The sequence below is a fragment of the Micromys minutus genome, assembly GCF_963924665.1.
Source record: "Micromys minutus genome assembly, chromosome: 2".
Lineage (NCBI taxonomy): Eukaryota > Metazoa > Chordata > Mammalia > Rodentia > Muridae > Micromys > Micromys minutus.
The window spans coordinates 59419662-59433181 of record NC_137971.1 but is presented as its reverse complement, the minus strand read 5'-3'; the positions used below and the strand labels follow the sequence as shown (position 1 = coordinate 59433181).

The 13520-nt window shown below is 49.3% G+C and overlaps 1 protein-coding gene across 1 annotated transcript in view; it reads left to right on the top strand.

Moving 5' to 3' along the window:
* The window catches only part of ADGRA1 (adhesion G protein-coupled receptor A1), a gene marked incomplete at its 3' end in the record, with an annotated part of 29049 nt that extends 18229 nt beyond the window's left edge, over positions 1-10820 (top strand). Inside the window, exons 4-5 of the mRNA XM_080913627.1 lie at positions 8661-8759; positions 9596-10820. Of these exons, the coding sequence (XP_080769753.1) occupies positions 8661-8759; positions 9596-10820 (1324 nt within the window). The remainder of the gene's footprint in view (positions 1-8660; positions 8760-9595) is intronic.
* Between the last annotated feature and the right edge of the window lie 2700 nt (positions 10821-13520).

The window sequence follows — 13520 nt, the reverse complement described above, 5'->3', positions numbered from 1 at the left end:
CTGGAATTATTTCATTGTTTTATTTTTATCATTTTTCGTGCACACTGTTCTTTATGGCGCGTTACATAACTATCTACAATATGGCTGTCTGTTCTACCTCACTACCCAATATGGGTTTATATGATGCTGTGGTTGGTCCAGCCCTGCTGCCTCCCATAGTCTCAGGCTTCCCGGTCCCACCTCCCTGTCCTTATAGCCCTGGCTGTGTGACTCTAAACTGCTATGTCTAGAGATTAGCCTTTTGAGGGCCTCCCTTCCTTTGCCTTTGATATCCTGGGACTGACCCCAAGCTATACAATTCAAGCTGCAACTTCCCTGTGTCAGGTAACCTGATGATTCATAAGAGGCCTAGAGTCATTGGGGGCCTTGTTGGCTAGAGATGAAAGACTCAGAAAACAGAAGCCTCCCTGCAGAGGGAAGCTCCATGTATCAAATCTGATACTGGGGGACATAACATAAGAGGAGGTTTTAGAGGAGAATGCATTTGGAGCTTCCTCGGGGCAAGCAAGGGATCAGACCCAGTGAAGAGAACATGACCATCACCTACTACTCATGAGAGCTACTAGCAGCCAGGACAAGGACAAGACAGGCACTGGGGCAAAGGTCCATGGCCCAGACAGCTGCCATTGAGTGAGATGGGGCTCTACCATAGTCCAGCATCCTCCTTGGTGATGAACAAAAATGCAGCAAGAAAAGCAAACACAGCCAAGAGGCACCTTGACAGCCTCTGGCGCCATCTGCTGACAAAACTTGACACTGCGGGCAAGCCGGAAAGGAGGGAAAGACTGAAGTTGTGGCTGTGTCCTGTGATGGCTTGGAGCTGGAACTCTGCAGGAGAGGAGCAGCCTTCCCCAGTCACTGACTGTGAGAAATGTCTTTCCTCTGAGCAGATGACAGTGACACTGGAAGACCCAGTCTCCCAGGACAAGGTCTGCAGACCTGCAAAGGCAGCACTGGACAGTGCTGAGTGTCCCTGCTGGGACCTACAGCAGCCTTCAAGCTCCAAGGAATGACTAAAACTCAAGGCCACTGATTCTCCCTGAATCCTCTGGGTCCTGGGCTTGTGAAGGAGACCATAGGTTTGCATCAAACAGAGCAAACCCATCATCCTGTCCCATTGTTGCCAGGAGCCTTCAACAGCAAGGGGTACCTCATGGATGGAACCTGTAGACACCGCGGGGAATGTGACTACCTTCCCATTCAGAATGAGGTCTCAGGCTACCCTGTGCTCAGAGCCAGGGCTTTCTGTGTCCCCACCAACCATAGAAAGAGCAGAGAGTCCCTGTGCATGATGTCAGGTAGGCTGGCTCTAGACAGCCAGGCATTGGCTGGCCTCCAGAGCCCAGCAGCCAGCTCTGGACAGAGCTTGCTTTGGGGGGAATCTCCGATCACAGCTCACTCATGAGTTTTTCTGCTGCTGTTATGGACAAGGGTGTTACTGCAACATCAAGCGACCTGCTAGTATGTGCCACTGCACAGCATGATGCCTTCCACACGCCAGCAGTCCCCCGGAGTCCTGTCATCCTTCCCTTGGCTTTTTGAGATTGCAGTCTGGAAGTTTTTGTGTATTTCCTTCCTCAGTGTCTGGCCATGGTTCTGCCCTTCACTCAGCTGGCGGGCTGACTTACTCTATTGTACTCTGCTATACACGTTGGGCTGCTTCCTGACAAGCCAGCTTCCCTATCCCTGATGTTCTAGCTTGGTGTAGGCTCACATTTAGTCATAGACAAAGTACTCAACTCCACACAGAGTCCCAGTAGCAGGTCTTAGCCAAAGCCTAATTTCATCAGGAAATGTAAGAATCCTGTGACAAGACTAAACACCCACCCGATAGTAGCCACCGCATGGAAGCGCTGTCTAGCTATATAGAATCAGGTTGGTCTCCACCTTCATGAAAAGACCACCATGTATACAGGACAGTAATGTGACAGAACAGATTCTTGGGTTGGGGAGGGAGTTTTAAAGACTAGAAGCTTTGGCATGAATGAGGCAAAGCAGCTAGCCTGTAAAAGAAGACTTTGCAGGGTAAGGCTCTGAGCCGTGATGGGTTGCTGGCTTCTTTCTTATGCAGACTGCTCAGTGGCCACTGAGGTATTTCTATTTGAGCTGAAAACACTACTTATAGTTCTTGTTCCCTAAGAAAAACCCTGATACTTTCTCATCAAGTGACACACACACACACACACACACACACACACACACACACACACACACACACCACTTCTTTCCAAAATCTATAGGAGATGAAGCTAAACCTATGTAAGCCAGGAGCAAACAGAAGATCCCCCCAAAGTAAGCTCTGTCCAGAGCTGGCTGCTGGGCTCTGGAGGCCAGCCAATGCCTGGCTGTCTAGAGCCAGCCTACCTGACGTCATGCACAGGGACTCTCTGCTCTTCCTATGGTTGGTGGAGACACAGAAAGCCCTGGCTCTGAGCACAGGGTAGCCTGAGACCTCATTCTGAATGGGAAGGTAGTCACATTCCCCACAGTGTCTACAGGTTCCATCCACGAGGTACCCCTTGCTGTTGAAGGCTCCTGGCAACAATGGGACAGGATGATGGGTTTGCTCTGTTTGATGCAAACCTATGGTCTCCTTCACAAGCCCAGGACCCAGAGGATTCAGGGAGAATCGGTGGCCTTGAGTTTTAGTCATTCCTTGGAGCTTGAAGGCTGCTGTAGGTCCCAGCAGGGACACTCAGCACTGTCCAGTGCTGCCTTTGCAGGTCTGCAGACCTTGTCCTGGGAGACTGGGTCTTCCAGTGTCACTGTCATCTGCTCAGAGGGAAGACATTTCTCAGATACCTGGAAAATCTGGTCCTCCCTGCCCTGGAGACCAGGGAAGGGTAGAGCCTCAAATGGGACCAAACCACAGCCCACCTGCTGCAGCTCACACCAGGGTTCACCAGGAGGTGGGTGAATTTCACTCCGTATCAGATTCCCACCCAGCCCTGTTCCGCTCTTTCCTACAGTACAAGCAATGGATCATCTATCACCACTGCAGAGGAGTCCTGGTTTGCTTTTTTTTGTTGCTGTGATAAAACATTGACCAAGAGCAGCCTGGGGGAGAGAAGGCTTTGTGCGGATGACAGGCTACAGTCTATCATTAAGAGAAGCCAAGGTAGGGATCTGGAGGCAGGAGATGAAGCAGAGGCCACAGAAAGACGAGTGCTGCTTACTGGCTTGTTCACTCTGGCTTGCTTGGCTGCCTTTCTCATGCAGCCCAGCCCCACCTGCCTAGACGTGGCACTGCACACCGTGGGCTGAGCCCTCCTACATCAGTTAGCAATAAGACAGCAGCTCAAAGCCCATCCTGAACAAAGTAGATCTGCAGCTGAGGTTTCCTCTTTTCCAGTGGCTTCAGGTTTGTCTTACAATGACAGCTGAAGCTGACTGTGACAGGTGTGTCCCACGTCCTCTGAGATTTTCCCTAAGGCATTTCCTGCTAAGACAGTGGCCTTCTCCCTCCTCCTCCCAGCAGTTTATGATGAAAGCCTTCCCCATTAGTCCTCTGCTGTACCACCCTGCACTGTCTAGTCACCCTCCAACGCTACAGCCCTCCACCTGGCACCCACTCTCTACAATCCATCTCCCTCCCATCTATCCACCCTCCTTCCACAGCCTAGCTACACCCACCTGGCTATCCACCCCCCCCCACACACACACACACCTGCCCGTCCATTTGTTTGCCTTATTTTTGTGTTTTTTTCCAAGTATGTTGTTGACCTCATATATACACCAAAACTGTTGAGCAGTGTCTGATTGCAGGACTTCCCCACTGGGTGGAGCTCACTTATGCTTAAGTGGGTAGTGCTCACGAATGCTCACTGCAGGCAGAGAACCTGATCACCCACCTATCCATCAGAGCCCATGGGAAGTTTATGGAAGGCTCTGCATATCGTGGTAAATCAGGAGTGTATTCAGTGTGGGGAGGCAACCAAGAGAAATAAGGAGGGTGATCTTCATGGGATATAATTAAGTGACCTTGAGCCCACCAATCCAGATGGTGCTGCCTGAGGCTGGGGAGCTGCAGGAGTGTGTCCTGCTGCAGGTGGGGTGGCCTCTGTGCAAGCTATGTTTCCAGCAGTCTGCTGTGGTGGCACTTCAGATCAGGCACATGTGTGAGCTCTTCTTAATCACCTCCCACTTGATTACTTATCTGCTCGCTAGTTCCTATTCATTTTGCTTTGGGTTTGATAACTTTCACAGCCAAACCCCAAAAGTGCCCTTATGGCTGTCCCTGGGCACCTCTATGAGTGATATTTTTTCTATTACACAGTGACTCTGCCTGGCTTAGTGCCTGGGATTAGTAACATCATTCAGGGGGCTGGAGAGATGGCTCAGTGGTTGGGAGCATTGGTTGCTCTTCCAGAAGTCCTGAGTTCTGGTCCCAGAAACTACATGGTGGCTCACAGCCATCTGTAATGGGACCTGGTGCCCTCTTCTGGTGTGTCTGAGGACAGCTACAGTGTACTTATATATAATGAATAAATAAATCTTTTTAAAAAATAAGATCATTCGGGGCTGGAGTATTGCTCTTTGGTAAAATGCTTGCCTACAATCAGAGCAAAAACAAAACAAAACAGAATACTCCAGTATTTAGCCTTTTGTATCAGACGTGGCTGCCTCGGATGTTTCTGTACCTGTCAGGTCAGGTACACAAATCCCAATCATGTCAGAAATGTGGGAGTACCAGAGATTCTTCTTGGTCTTTCAAGATAGATCTGAATGGTCCAGTCATTTATACTCCCAGATAACTGTAGAATCAATTTTTCAACTTTCACGAGAAAAAAATCTTTTGGGGCTGAACTGGTAAGTTAATGCCATTTAATGACATCTTTATTTCTCAATGTCTCCTGTTATTACTCAGATATAAAAATTGTGCCTGTGTGTGAACTCTGCACCCTCGTAAATTCACACACATGTCCCATAGATCCTGCAGAATTTCTCATGCATCCCATCTCATTATCTACAAACAGAAACACATCTTCCCCTTCATTTTCATCCACATCTGGTGCAAATTTTTCCCAGGCGACTTATAGACACTGCCTTATTTTACTGGTTGGCTGAGTTTGAGAGTGATACATGCTATTTCCACTCAGTGCTTTTCCTGAATCCAGCTAATGGTCTCACCATATTCTCCACACTGCTGATACGTTGAACTACATTGCTAAAATGTATGAATAACAAACCAGCCCAGAGTCTACTCCCATGAAGTGCTAAGACTTCATTTACTTATACATTATTAGAAAGTTAATTGCAAAGGACTACAGGTGCAAATGGCTGTCCTCTTCAGTGCCTTGTGTCTGGTTTTAACATCAGGTTCCATTGACCTCAAATCTGAGGAAAAATTTCCCTCCAAATTTGTCATATGAACAAGCATATAAATACTCTACCAGCAAGTCTACTGAGTGTATAGATGTTAAAATCCGTTTTTATTAGACAGAGCACACTAAAGTTTGTTTTAGTTTGGTTTGAGGTTTGGTTGATTAGTTGGTTTGTTAATTGCTTGGTTATTTAATAAGTTGAATAGTTGTTTGTTTGGTTGGTTGGTTGGTTGACTGGCTGGCTGGCTGGCTAGCTGGCTGGCTGGCTGGTTGGCTGGCTGGCTGGCTGGCTGGCTGGCTGGCTGGTTGGCTGGCTGGCTGGCTGGCTGGCTGGCTGGCTGGCTGGCTGGTTGGTTGGTTGGTTTGTTGGTTGGTTGGTTAGTGGATTGGTTGGTTGGTTGGTTGGTTGGTTGGTTGGTTGGTTGGTTGGTTGGTTGATTGGTTGGTTGGTTGAGGGGGGTTGTATTTTGTTTTCTAGAGTCTTTCTATGTAGTCCAGACCAGCCTTGAACTTTCAGAGAACCTCCTGTCTCTGCCTTCCAGAGCAGGTATGTGTCATCAGACCCAGCAAGATTTTCATTTTTTTTCCTTTTCTTTTTCTTCTATACAATATATTTTGGTCATACAATTTCCCTCCCCAACTTTTCTCAGATTCTCCCCACCTCCCTACACACCCAAAATTAAAATCAAAACAATAAGAAAAACAATAAAACCAAAAAAAAGGTTTGTGCTGGCTAACTACTTCTGGGCAAGGCGCCTACCTGAAGTGTGGTTGACTCTCTATTGGAGAGAATTGATTTTTTTTTTTTTTTTTTTTTTTTGCCTTTGGCTATCAATTCCAACAAATTTTCCTAATGTTTTTGGTTTTATTTTTCCCAATGAATATATTAATTTCATCAAAATTACTGAATCTGTTGGCACAAAGCTATTCACTATACCCCCCCCCTTGATTCCTGTAGTTTATCTGTAGAGTGCATAACAGTAATTCTTTCTTAAGATTGGAATTTAATGTCAATCTTTTTAATGAGTTTATTATCACTATTGTGTGTGCATAATGTATGAGGGGGGGTTCTTCATGGTATGTGTGTGGCACTTAGAGGACAAGTCTGTGGCGTTGGTTCTCTCTGTCCACCAAGTTAGTAGGTTATTATTTGGGTTACAGAGATCAAACGTGGGCCTGCAAGGCAAGGTCATTTGCCCACTGAGCCATCTCATCAGCTCTTCCTCTCTCTTCATTAGTCTAAGAGTTTATAGCTTCACTGGCTTTTGCTGGGTGGGAGCACATTTTCAGGATTTTCCCCCGATCTTTATCATCTTCATCAACTTTGGGCCGAGCCTGAGCTTTTGTTTTTCTATCTCGTCAAGGTAGACTAGATCACTAAATTTTAGATCTTTCTCTTCTTTCTAATGGAAGATTGAAAACTATAATTTTTGTTCTTTCAGCCCTACTGTATCTGCAGGCAAGAAATTTTGGTGTGTTATATTTTCTTTGGTATTGGTTAAGGCACATCCTTTGTGATTTCATTCTTATCCCATGAGTAATTTATAAGTGTGTTGTTAAGTCCACAGTACCTGTGGTATCTTGAACAAAATATTGCTCCTCTAATTTATTTATGGTTAGAGAATATGCTCTGCATGATTTCAAATCTTCTAAATGTCTGAGTCTTTCGTGACATATGCCTATTGAGGAGCCTGTAACACACTAAATAATGCCATTGTCATGGTGAATATGCCACGTGTAATTAAAGAGCACATATAAGGTACCAGTGTTGTCATAGTAAACAAGCCACACACAGTGAAGAGGGATATATGCATACCACTGTTGCCATAGTGAACAGTCCACATACACAGTAAAGGAGCACATTTGAATACCATTATTAATATGGCAAACAGGCCACATGCAATGAAACAGGATGCCACTGTTGTCATGGTGATCAGCACATGCATCTTGGAGGAAGCACTGTGTCTTGGTGAAGCAGCCACACAATGAAAGATGTGTGGGTGCCTCTGTTTTCATGGTGAACATACCACAGGTTCTAGAGGAGGATGCATGAACCATGGTTGACAGGTCACACACAGCAGAGGAGTGTGTGAAGATGCCACAGTTAGCATGGTGAGCACACACACACTGGAAGTAGATGTGTGAATGTTATGGCCGCCATGGCACATAGGCTACACAGACAGAATGAAGACGTATAGATGCTACCTTCATGTCACATGACCTTCCTTCAAGTGTACTTCACTGGGGCTGTTAGTCACAACTCAGTGCACCTGTTTTGTTTCATTTGGTTTTAGGTAAGCCATCACTGTGTGGCACTAGCCTCTCTGGAGCTTACCTGTTAGATAGCCCAGGCTGTCCTCAGACATCACAGTTCTCCTGGCCCTGCCTCTCAAGCACGAGAATTACAGGCATGCACTGCCATGTTCCACTGCATCTTCATTCTTGAATTCTAATAGCCACAGCATCCCTAGGCTTTCCTCCCAGCCTTTGGGTCTGGGTCCTAGTTACAGTGCTTGTGGGGACACTGTGCCACACTCAGAGTGTCTGTAAAAGTATCCCCTATCTTGGGAGATTCCTCTCTGAGCTGGCCTTGAGGTGGCCCCACCATGGCTCAACACCTTAGGAAGCCATCAGGTCTGGCAAATATGTCAGAACTTGTGTGTGCACAGGCTAAGTCTAGGGCACGCATGCTCAGTGGGATTGGACTCAAATAGTTATCCTATAGGCCAGATACTGAATCATTCTCAGTGAAGCTATCATTTGAAGCCCATGGAGGGGAAGTCGGTCCCTGCTACTGCCTACCCATGCCAGGGTGTTCAGCTAGCTTTCCAGAGATAAGTCAAAGGTGAGCAACTCTTCCAACTGCCACAGAGAGTTAGGGGCCCTAGGCTCCTCACTCTAAAGCTAGGTTTAACTATACACTGAGCCACTGATCAATGAGCACTGTTGACAGAGAGGGAAGGGATATGAACTCTGGCTGAAGACAGGTCCAAAGGGAATCCAACTGGGCCACCACTCAAGACACTACTTCAGGATAAGGATGCCCTACTCAACATCCTCCATGACTGTCTTTGCCCTATGGGCATATTGACTGTACCACTTTAGATCTGTCCAGCTCCCAGCCCAGGCTCCATGAGGTCCCACTGAGTCTGAAGGTTCACCATGAGTCCCTGCTATTGAGAACCAAATGAGTAGAGAGCATATTCTCCCACTGGATGTGTGCCTGTCTCTTCTAAGGGGTGGCCTGGCCCTGGACTCCAGCCACCTCGCCTTGGCATCAGGGAGTGGGAAGGATTTGGGCCATTCCTGGGAAGTCAACCTTCTGATCTCTGGCAGGTTCTACCTCATCAGCGGAGGGGTCCCTTTCATCATCTGCGGGGTCACAGCTGCCACAAACATCAGAAATTATGGGACCGAGGATGAGGATGTGGCATAGTAAGTACTTCCTATCTGTAAGCTAGGAAAAGGCTGGGATCACTCCCCAGCTCCTCCTGTGGTCATCCCAGACCCTTGCAGAATGTGTTGACTTTGTGCCCAAGGCTGGGGAGGGCAGGGAAGGTGCCCACAGACATCTTTCATAATCAACCTTTGTTAGTGACTGTCCCCGAAGGTACCTGTGGTAAGGTAATCAATCCTTTGAGATGAACAGCAAGCCACGGTTCTTGGGTCCCAGAGGCCAGGGAGAGTTGTGTCTCCCCAGCCTCTGGATGAGAAGAAGCCCTTCTCCCAACATACTTGGCTTCCCACTGACTCTTAAGACACCAAAGGACTGCCTTTGCTATAGTCTAGGATCAAATAATAAAAGGCTAGCTGAGCATGGGATAGCCCTGGAGCACAGACAGATCCAAACCCACACCTTACAGGTGCCCAAAGCCCTTCCTCGTTCTCAGGGTCCCCTCAGAAGCAGGGAGTCCAACTCTCATTCACGCCATAGTGGGACCCATACCTTCCTCATCAGAGCCTGATTCCATCCACTCCCTCCTTACCCAGGACAATTTTGTGCCTCCATCAGTGGACACCCTTGCCCCATCCACCCCAGCCTGCTTCTGTCCCACCCTGACCCACCTCCTAAGGGCCAGCACAGCAGACTAACCAACAGCTGGCTCCAGACACCTATCCAGACTGCAATTCTCATAGCTGACCAGACTTGGGTGCCCATCTGTTTCCTTATAAGAAATATTCCCTTGTAGGAAAGAAACCCCATTCAGTCCTGATAGCAGGGAGGCAAGCACACTAGCCACATACCCACACTTACCCGCTTCTCCCTGCAGCTGCTGGATGGCCTGGGAACCCAGCCTGGGTGCATTCTATGGGCCGGCTGCCTTTATTGCCCTGGTCACCTGTGTGTACTTCCTCTGCACCTACGTGCAGCTGCGGCGTCACCCGGAGCGCAGGTACGAACTCAGAGAGCGCACGGAGGAGCAGCAGCGGCTGGCAGTGCCAGAGAGTGCCCATCGCCATGGAGTGCGTCCTGGCACACCACCCACCTGTGACGCCCTGGCTGCCTCGCAGCTGCAGAATGAGCATTCCTTCAAGGCCCAGCTCCGTGCCGCTGCCTTTACTCTCTTCCTGTTCACAGCCACGTGGACCTTTGGGGCTCTGGCCGTATCTCAGGGTCACTTCCTGGACATGATCTTCAGCTGTCTGTATGGCGCCTTCTGTGTGACACTGGGGCTCTTTGTGCTTATCCACCACTGCGCCAAGCGAGAAGACGTGTGGCAGTGTTGGTGGTCATGCTGCCCTTCTCGGGGAGATACCTCCGCCACCAAGCCCAGTGCACACCCTGCACTTGATGCCAACGGGGATGCGCTGGGGCACACAGCCTGCCTGCAGGACTCACCATGCCCTGGAAAACTCAGAGGTTTCGGCCATCCACCAGCCAGTCACTGCAAGATGACCAACCTGCAGGCTGCCCAGGGCCATGTCAGCTGTCTGTCCCCCGCCACCCCCTGCTGTGCCAAGATGCACTGTGAGCAGTTGATGGAGGAGGAGGCCCACATTCACATGGCTGAGGAGGATGCCTTCCCTCACGATCCTCACCTGCATGACCCTCACCTGCACAGGTGCCTCAAGGGCAGAACTAAACCCCACTACTTCAGCCGGCACCAGGCAGCTGCGGCTGAGAGGGAATATGCCTACCACATCCCCTCCAGCCTGGATGGCAGTCCCCACAGTTCACGCACGGAGAGCCCCACCAGCTCTCTTGAGGGCCCGATGGGGATGCACACATTGGCCTGCTGTGCCCAGGCTGACCCCTTCCCCATGGTCAGCCAGCCCGAGGGTGGAGACACAAGCCCTGGGCTCTATGGTTGCCCCCCACGCCTGTCCCCAGGCCCCGCCCACTTGGAAATGCTACGAAGGACACAGTCCCTGCCTTTTGGGAGCCCCAGCCAGAATGGGCTGCTCCAGGGTGATGTTCGAGAAGGCCTGCCCTTTGGCACTGATGGGACAGGGAACATCCGAACAGGACCCTGGAAAAATGAAACTACAGTGTAGCCAGGTTGGGAACACAACTCCTTCACCAGTGCCACCGTGTGTCCCTGGAGGAGCTTCAAAGCAGGGAGAGGCCCTTTGCTGTGTGGGGTTAATAGGCTGGGAGGGTCATCAAATGACCAAGTGGTTCTGAAATGGTTTACACCCCTCAGCCATGATCTCTTTTATTGTGAAAGAACCTATTGGAAGAACGCTGGGCCACATACTCCTCCACCGGTTCCCAGGGCTCGAGGTAGCTCTCCATAGGTTTGTCAACTGCTTTCTGTTTATAGCGCCTTCCCTTGCTGCCAGGAGGGAAGCTAGGAGAAACCCTCAGAGACTCTTGCCTTTGGTACACTACGTTAGGTTTTACTCTAGGGACCACAGCAGTGGCCCTCCAGAGCTCACTCACACTGGGCAGTTTCCTGTCCCCTGCTGTCCTTGCGTTACCTCACACCTGCATCTTCACTGGGGGACCCACCCCGCACCTCTTCCTGCTCATCACCTGCACCTGTATGGGACATGGCCCTGGCCTGAGAGCCTGGGGTCATTTTAGGTGCTAAGGATGAGCCTGGTAAGGAGCCATGAGGAGAGGAAGCAACTAACGGCCCTGGCCTTCAGGGAGCTGGCTATAGGCTCTCTGGGCCTCTGCTTTTGAAAGTCAGCCACTGTCAGACTGGATTCTATTCCAATGTGAGCATGTAGTTGTCAAGTTCTCAGACCCGCAAAGAGGGGCTAAGTAGGGTGTGATGTTTATCACGGATGAAGGTTTCTTATCACAGATGAAGCTTTCTTTTTCTTTTGCCATTTTCATGAACATTTTGGGTACAAAGCCCCACCTTAAAGAGTATATTTCAACAAAGAGCCTTTTGTAAAAGCAAGTGTCTTGTCCTAGGGGAGATCCTCATAGAGGTGAGAGCCCAGAGATGCCAACCTGTGAGACTGTCCACCTTTCCTCTCTAGCTTTTTCTTCCCAGTTTGTAGTCCATATGCATACAAATGTACACACACACACACACACACACACACACACACACAGAGAGGCATACGTATATGAACAAACCACATAGGCACACATTTGTATGTACACACACATGTGAACACACATGCTTATACACCAAGCAAATCACATACATGTGCATCCACACACTTGCTCACCACATACATGCATGTGCACATGCCTGCACACCACCACACATGCACACATACTACACTGTCCACATATAGACACACTGATGTTCATATGCACCCACAGACAATTAGTGTTTTATCCTATCCCTGAGTGATGGGTTTCTTTTCAGGTGTAGGTGAGTCTGTGACTTGCCTCACAGAGCATAGCCTTCCTGATAACCACCTCAGAGAACAGGGCATGGGGAAGTTCCCAGAACATTGGAGGCAGCACATTCTGCAGCCTGTGGTGGGCAGTGCCATCTAGAGGCAGACACTCAGTATCTGAGTAAGGAGACTGGCAGGCAGATCTGACATTTACAAGCTCCTCTGTGATGTCCCTTAAAGCAGCTTTCTGTACCCATCGCTCAGGTGGGTAGCCAGGGACCACCAGGCTGTTTCAGCTCCTTTCACTAACAGACTTCTTTACCTGCTTGCGTAGCTGATGTGTGCAGAACCCACCTGTGTACGTACTGTAGATGCAGACCATCCAGAGGAAAATACAGTGTTTTCCATTGTTTGTCCTTCGTCAGGCTGGTCAATAGCATCCGTGTGTGTGTTTCTCAGTCTTGACAAGGAAGAACAGCGTGGGAGAGGCTTGGACCTCATCCAGGCTGCTCCCCTGGGCCTACTCCCTCATCCTTCTACCATGGTGCCTCTGGGAGAATAGAGACACCTCTTCATTCAACCAAAGAAATTCGGCATTAAATATTGAACCTGGCTATGTTTCAACCTTGATTTAGACTCATGAGTCCACCTGGACCGAAGCTGCAGCAGAGTCCCGTCATGTCCTGTGGGGGAGTGTAATGATTTGCAGCGTGCCTGCTCCTTAGAGCCCTTGACTCAGAACCAGCCTCCTTAGACTGAAACTTATCTATGCCAGCTTTGCAGGCCTTTCTTTGCCATGCCCCTTCCTTCCTTAGTGAGAATGTGCATGGCCAATGTGTAGGTGACTGTACTGCGAGTGTGCATGCCTGTGTTATGTGAGTTGTGAGTGGGTGTTGTCAGAGTTTATATGTCCATCTGTGTGTGTGTGTGTGTGTGTGTGTGTGTGTGTGTGTGTGTGTGTGTATGAGAGAGACAGAGACAGACAGAGAGAGAGGGAGGGAGAGAGAGAAAACGATCTCTTCACAAAGATAGCATGACACACACACACACACTCACCCCAGGCTCCCTGCACAGGTAAGTATTTCATGAGGTTATATCCTCAGCACACAGAGATGTTATGACAAATTTAATCACCACAGCAGTGATTCTAACTATGGAGTCTCTGCCTGTCTGGAGACTAGCAGTGTCTGCTGTGTCTCCCACGGGGGCACTCCACAGCCAGACAATCTCACGTCTGCCTGCTGAGGTACTGGCGCTGCCTAGGCAGATCAGGGACACCTCTCAGATCTATGAATGAGTCACCTCCTCAGGGGCTTTGAGCAGCCGAGAGGCCCCTGGAGCTACCAGAAAGAAGCTGAGGTGGAATCTACATTCCATCTGCCTGAAACAGGCAGGCAAGACTGAAACACAGGAAGACAAGTGAGACTCCGGGCCCCGTCTTCAAAGGAA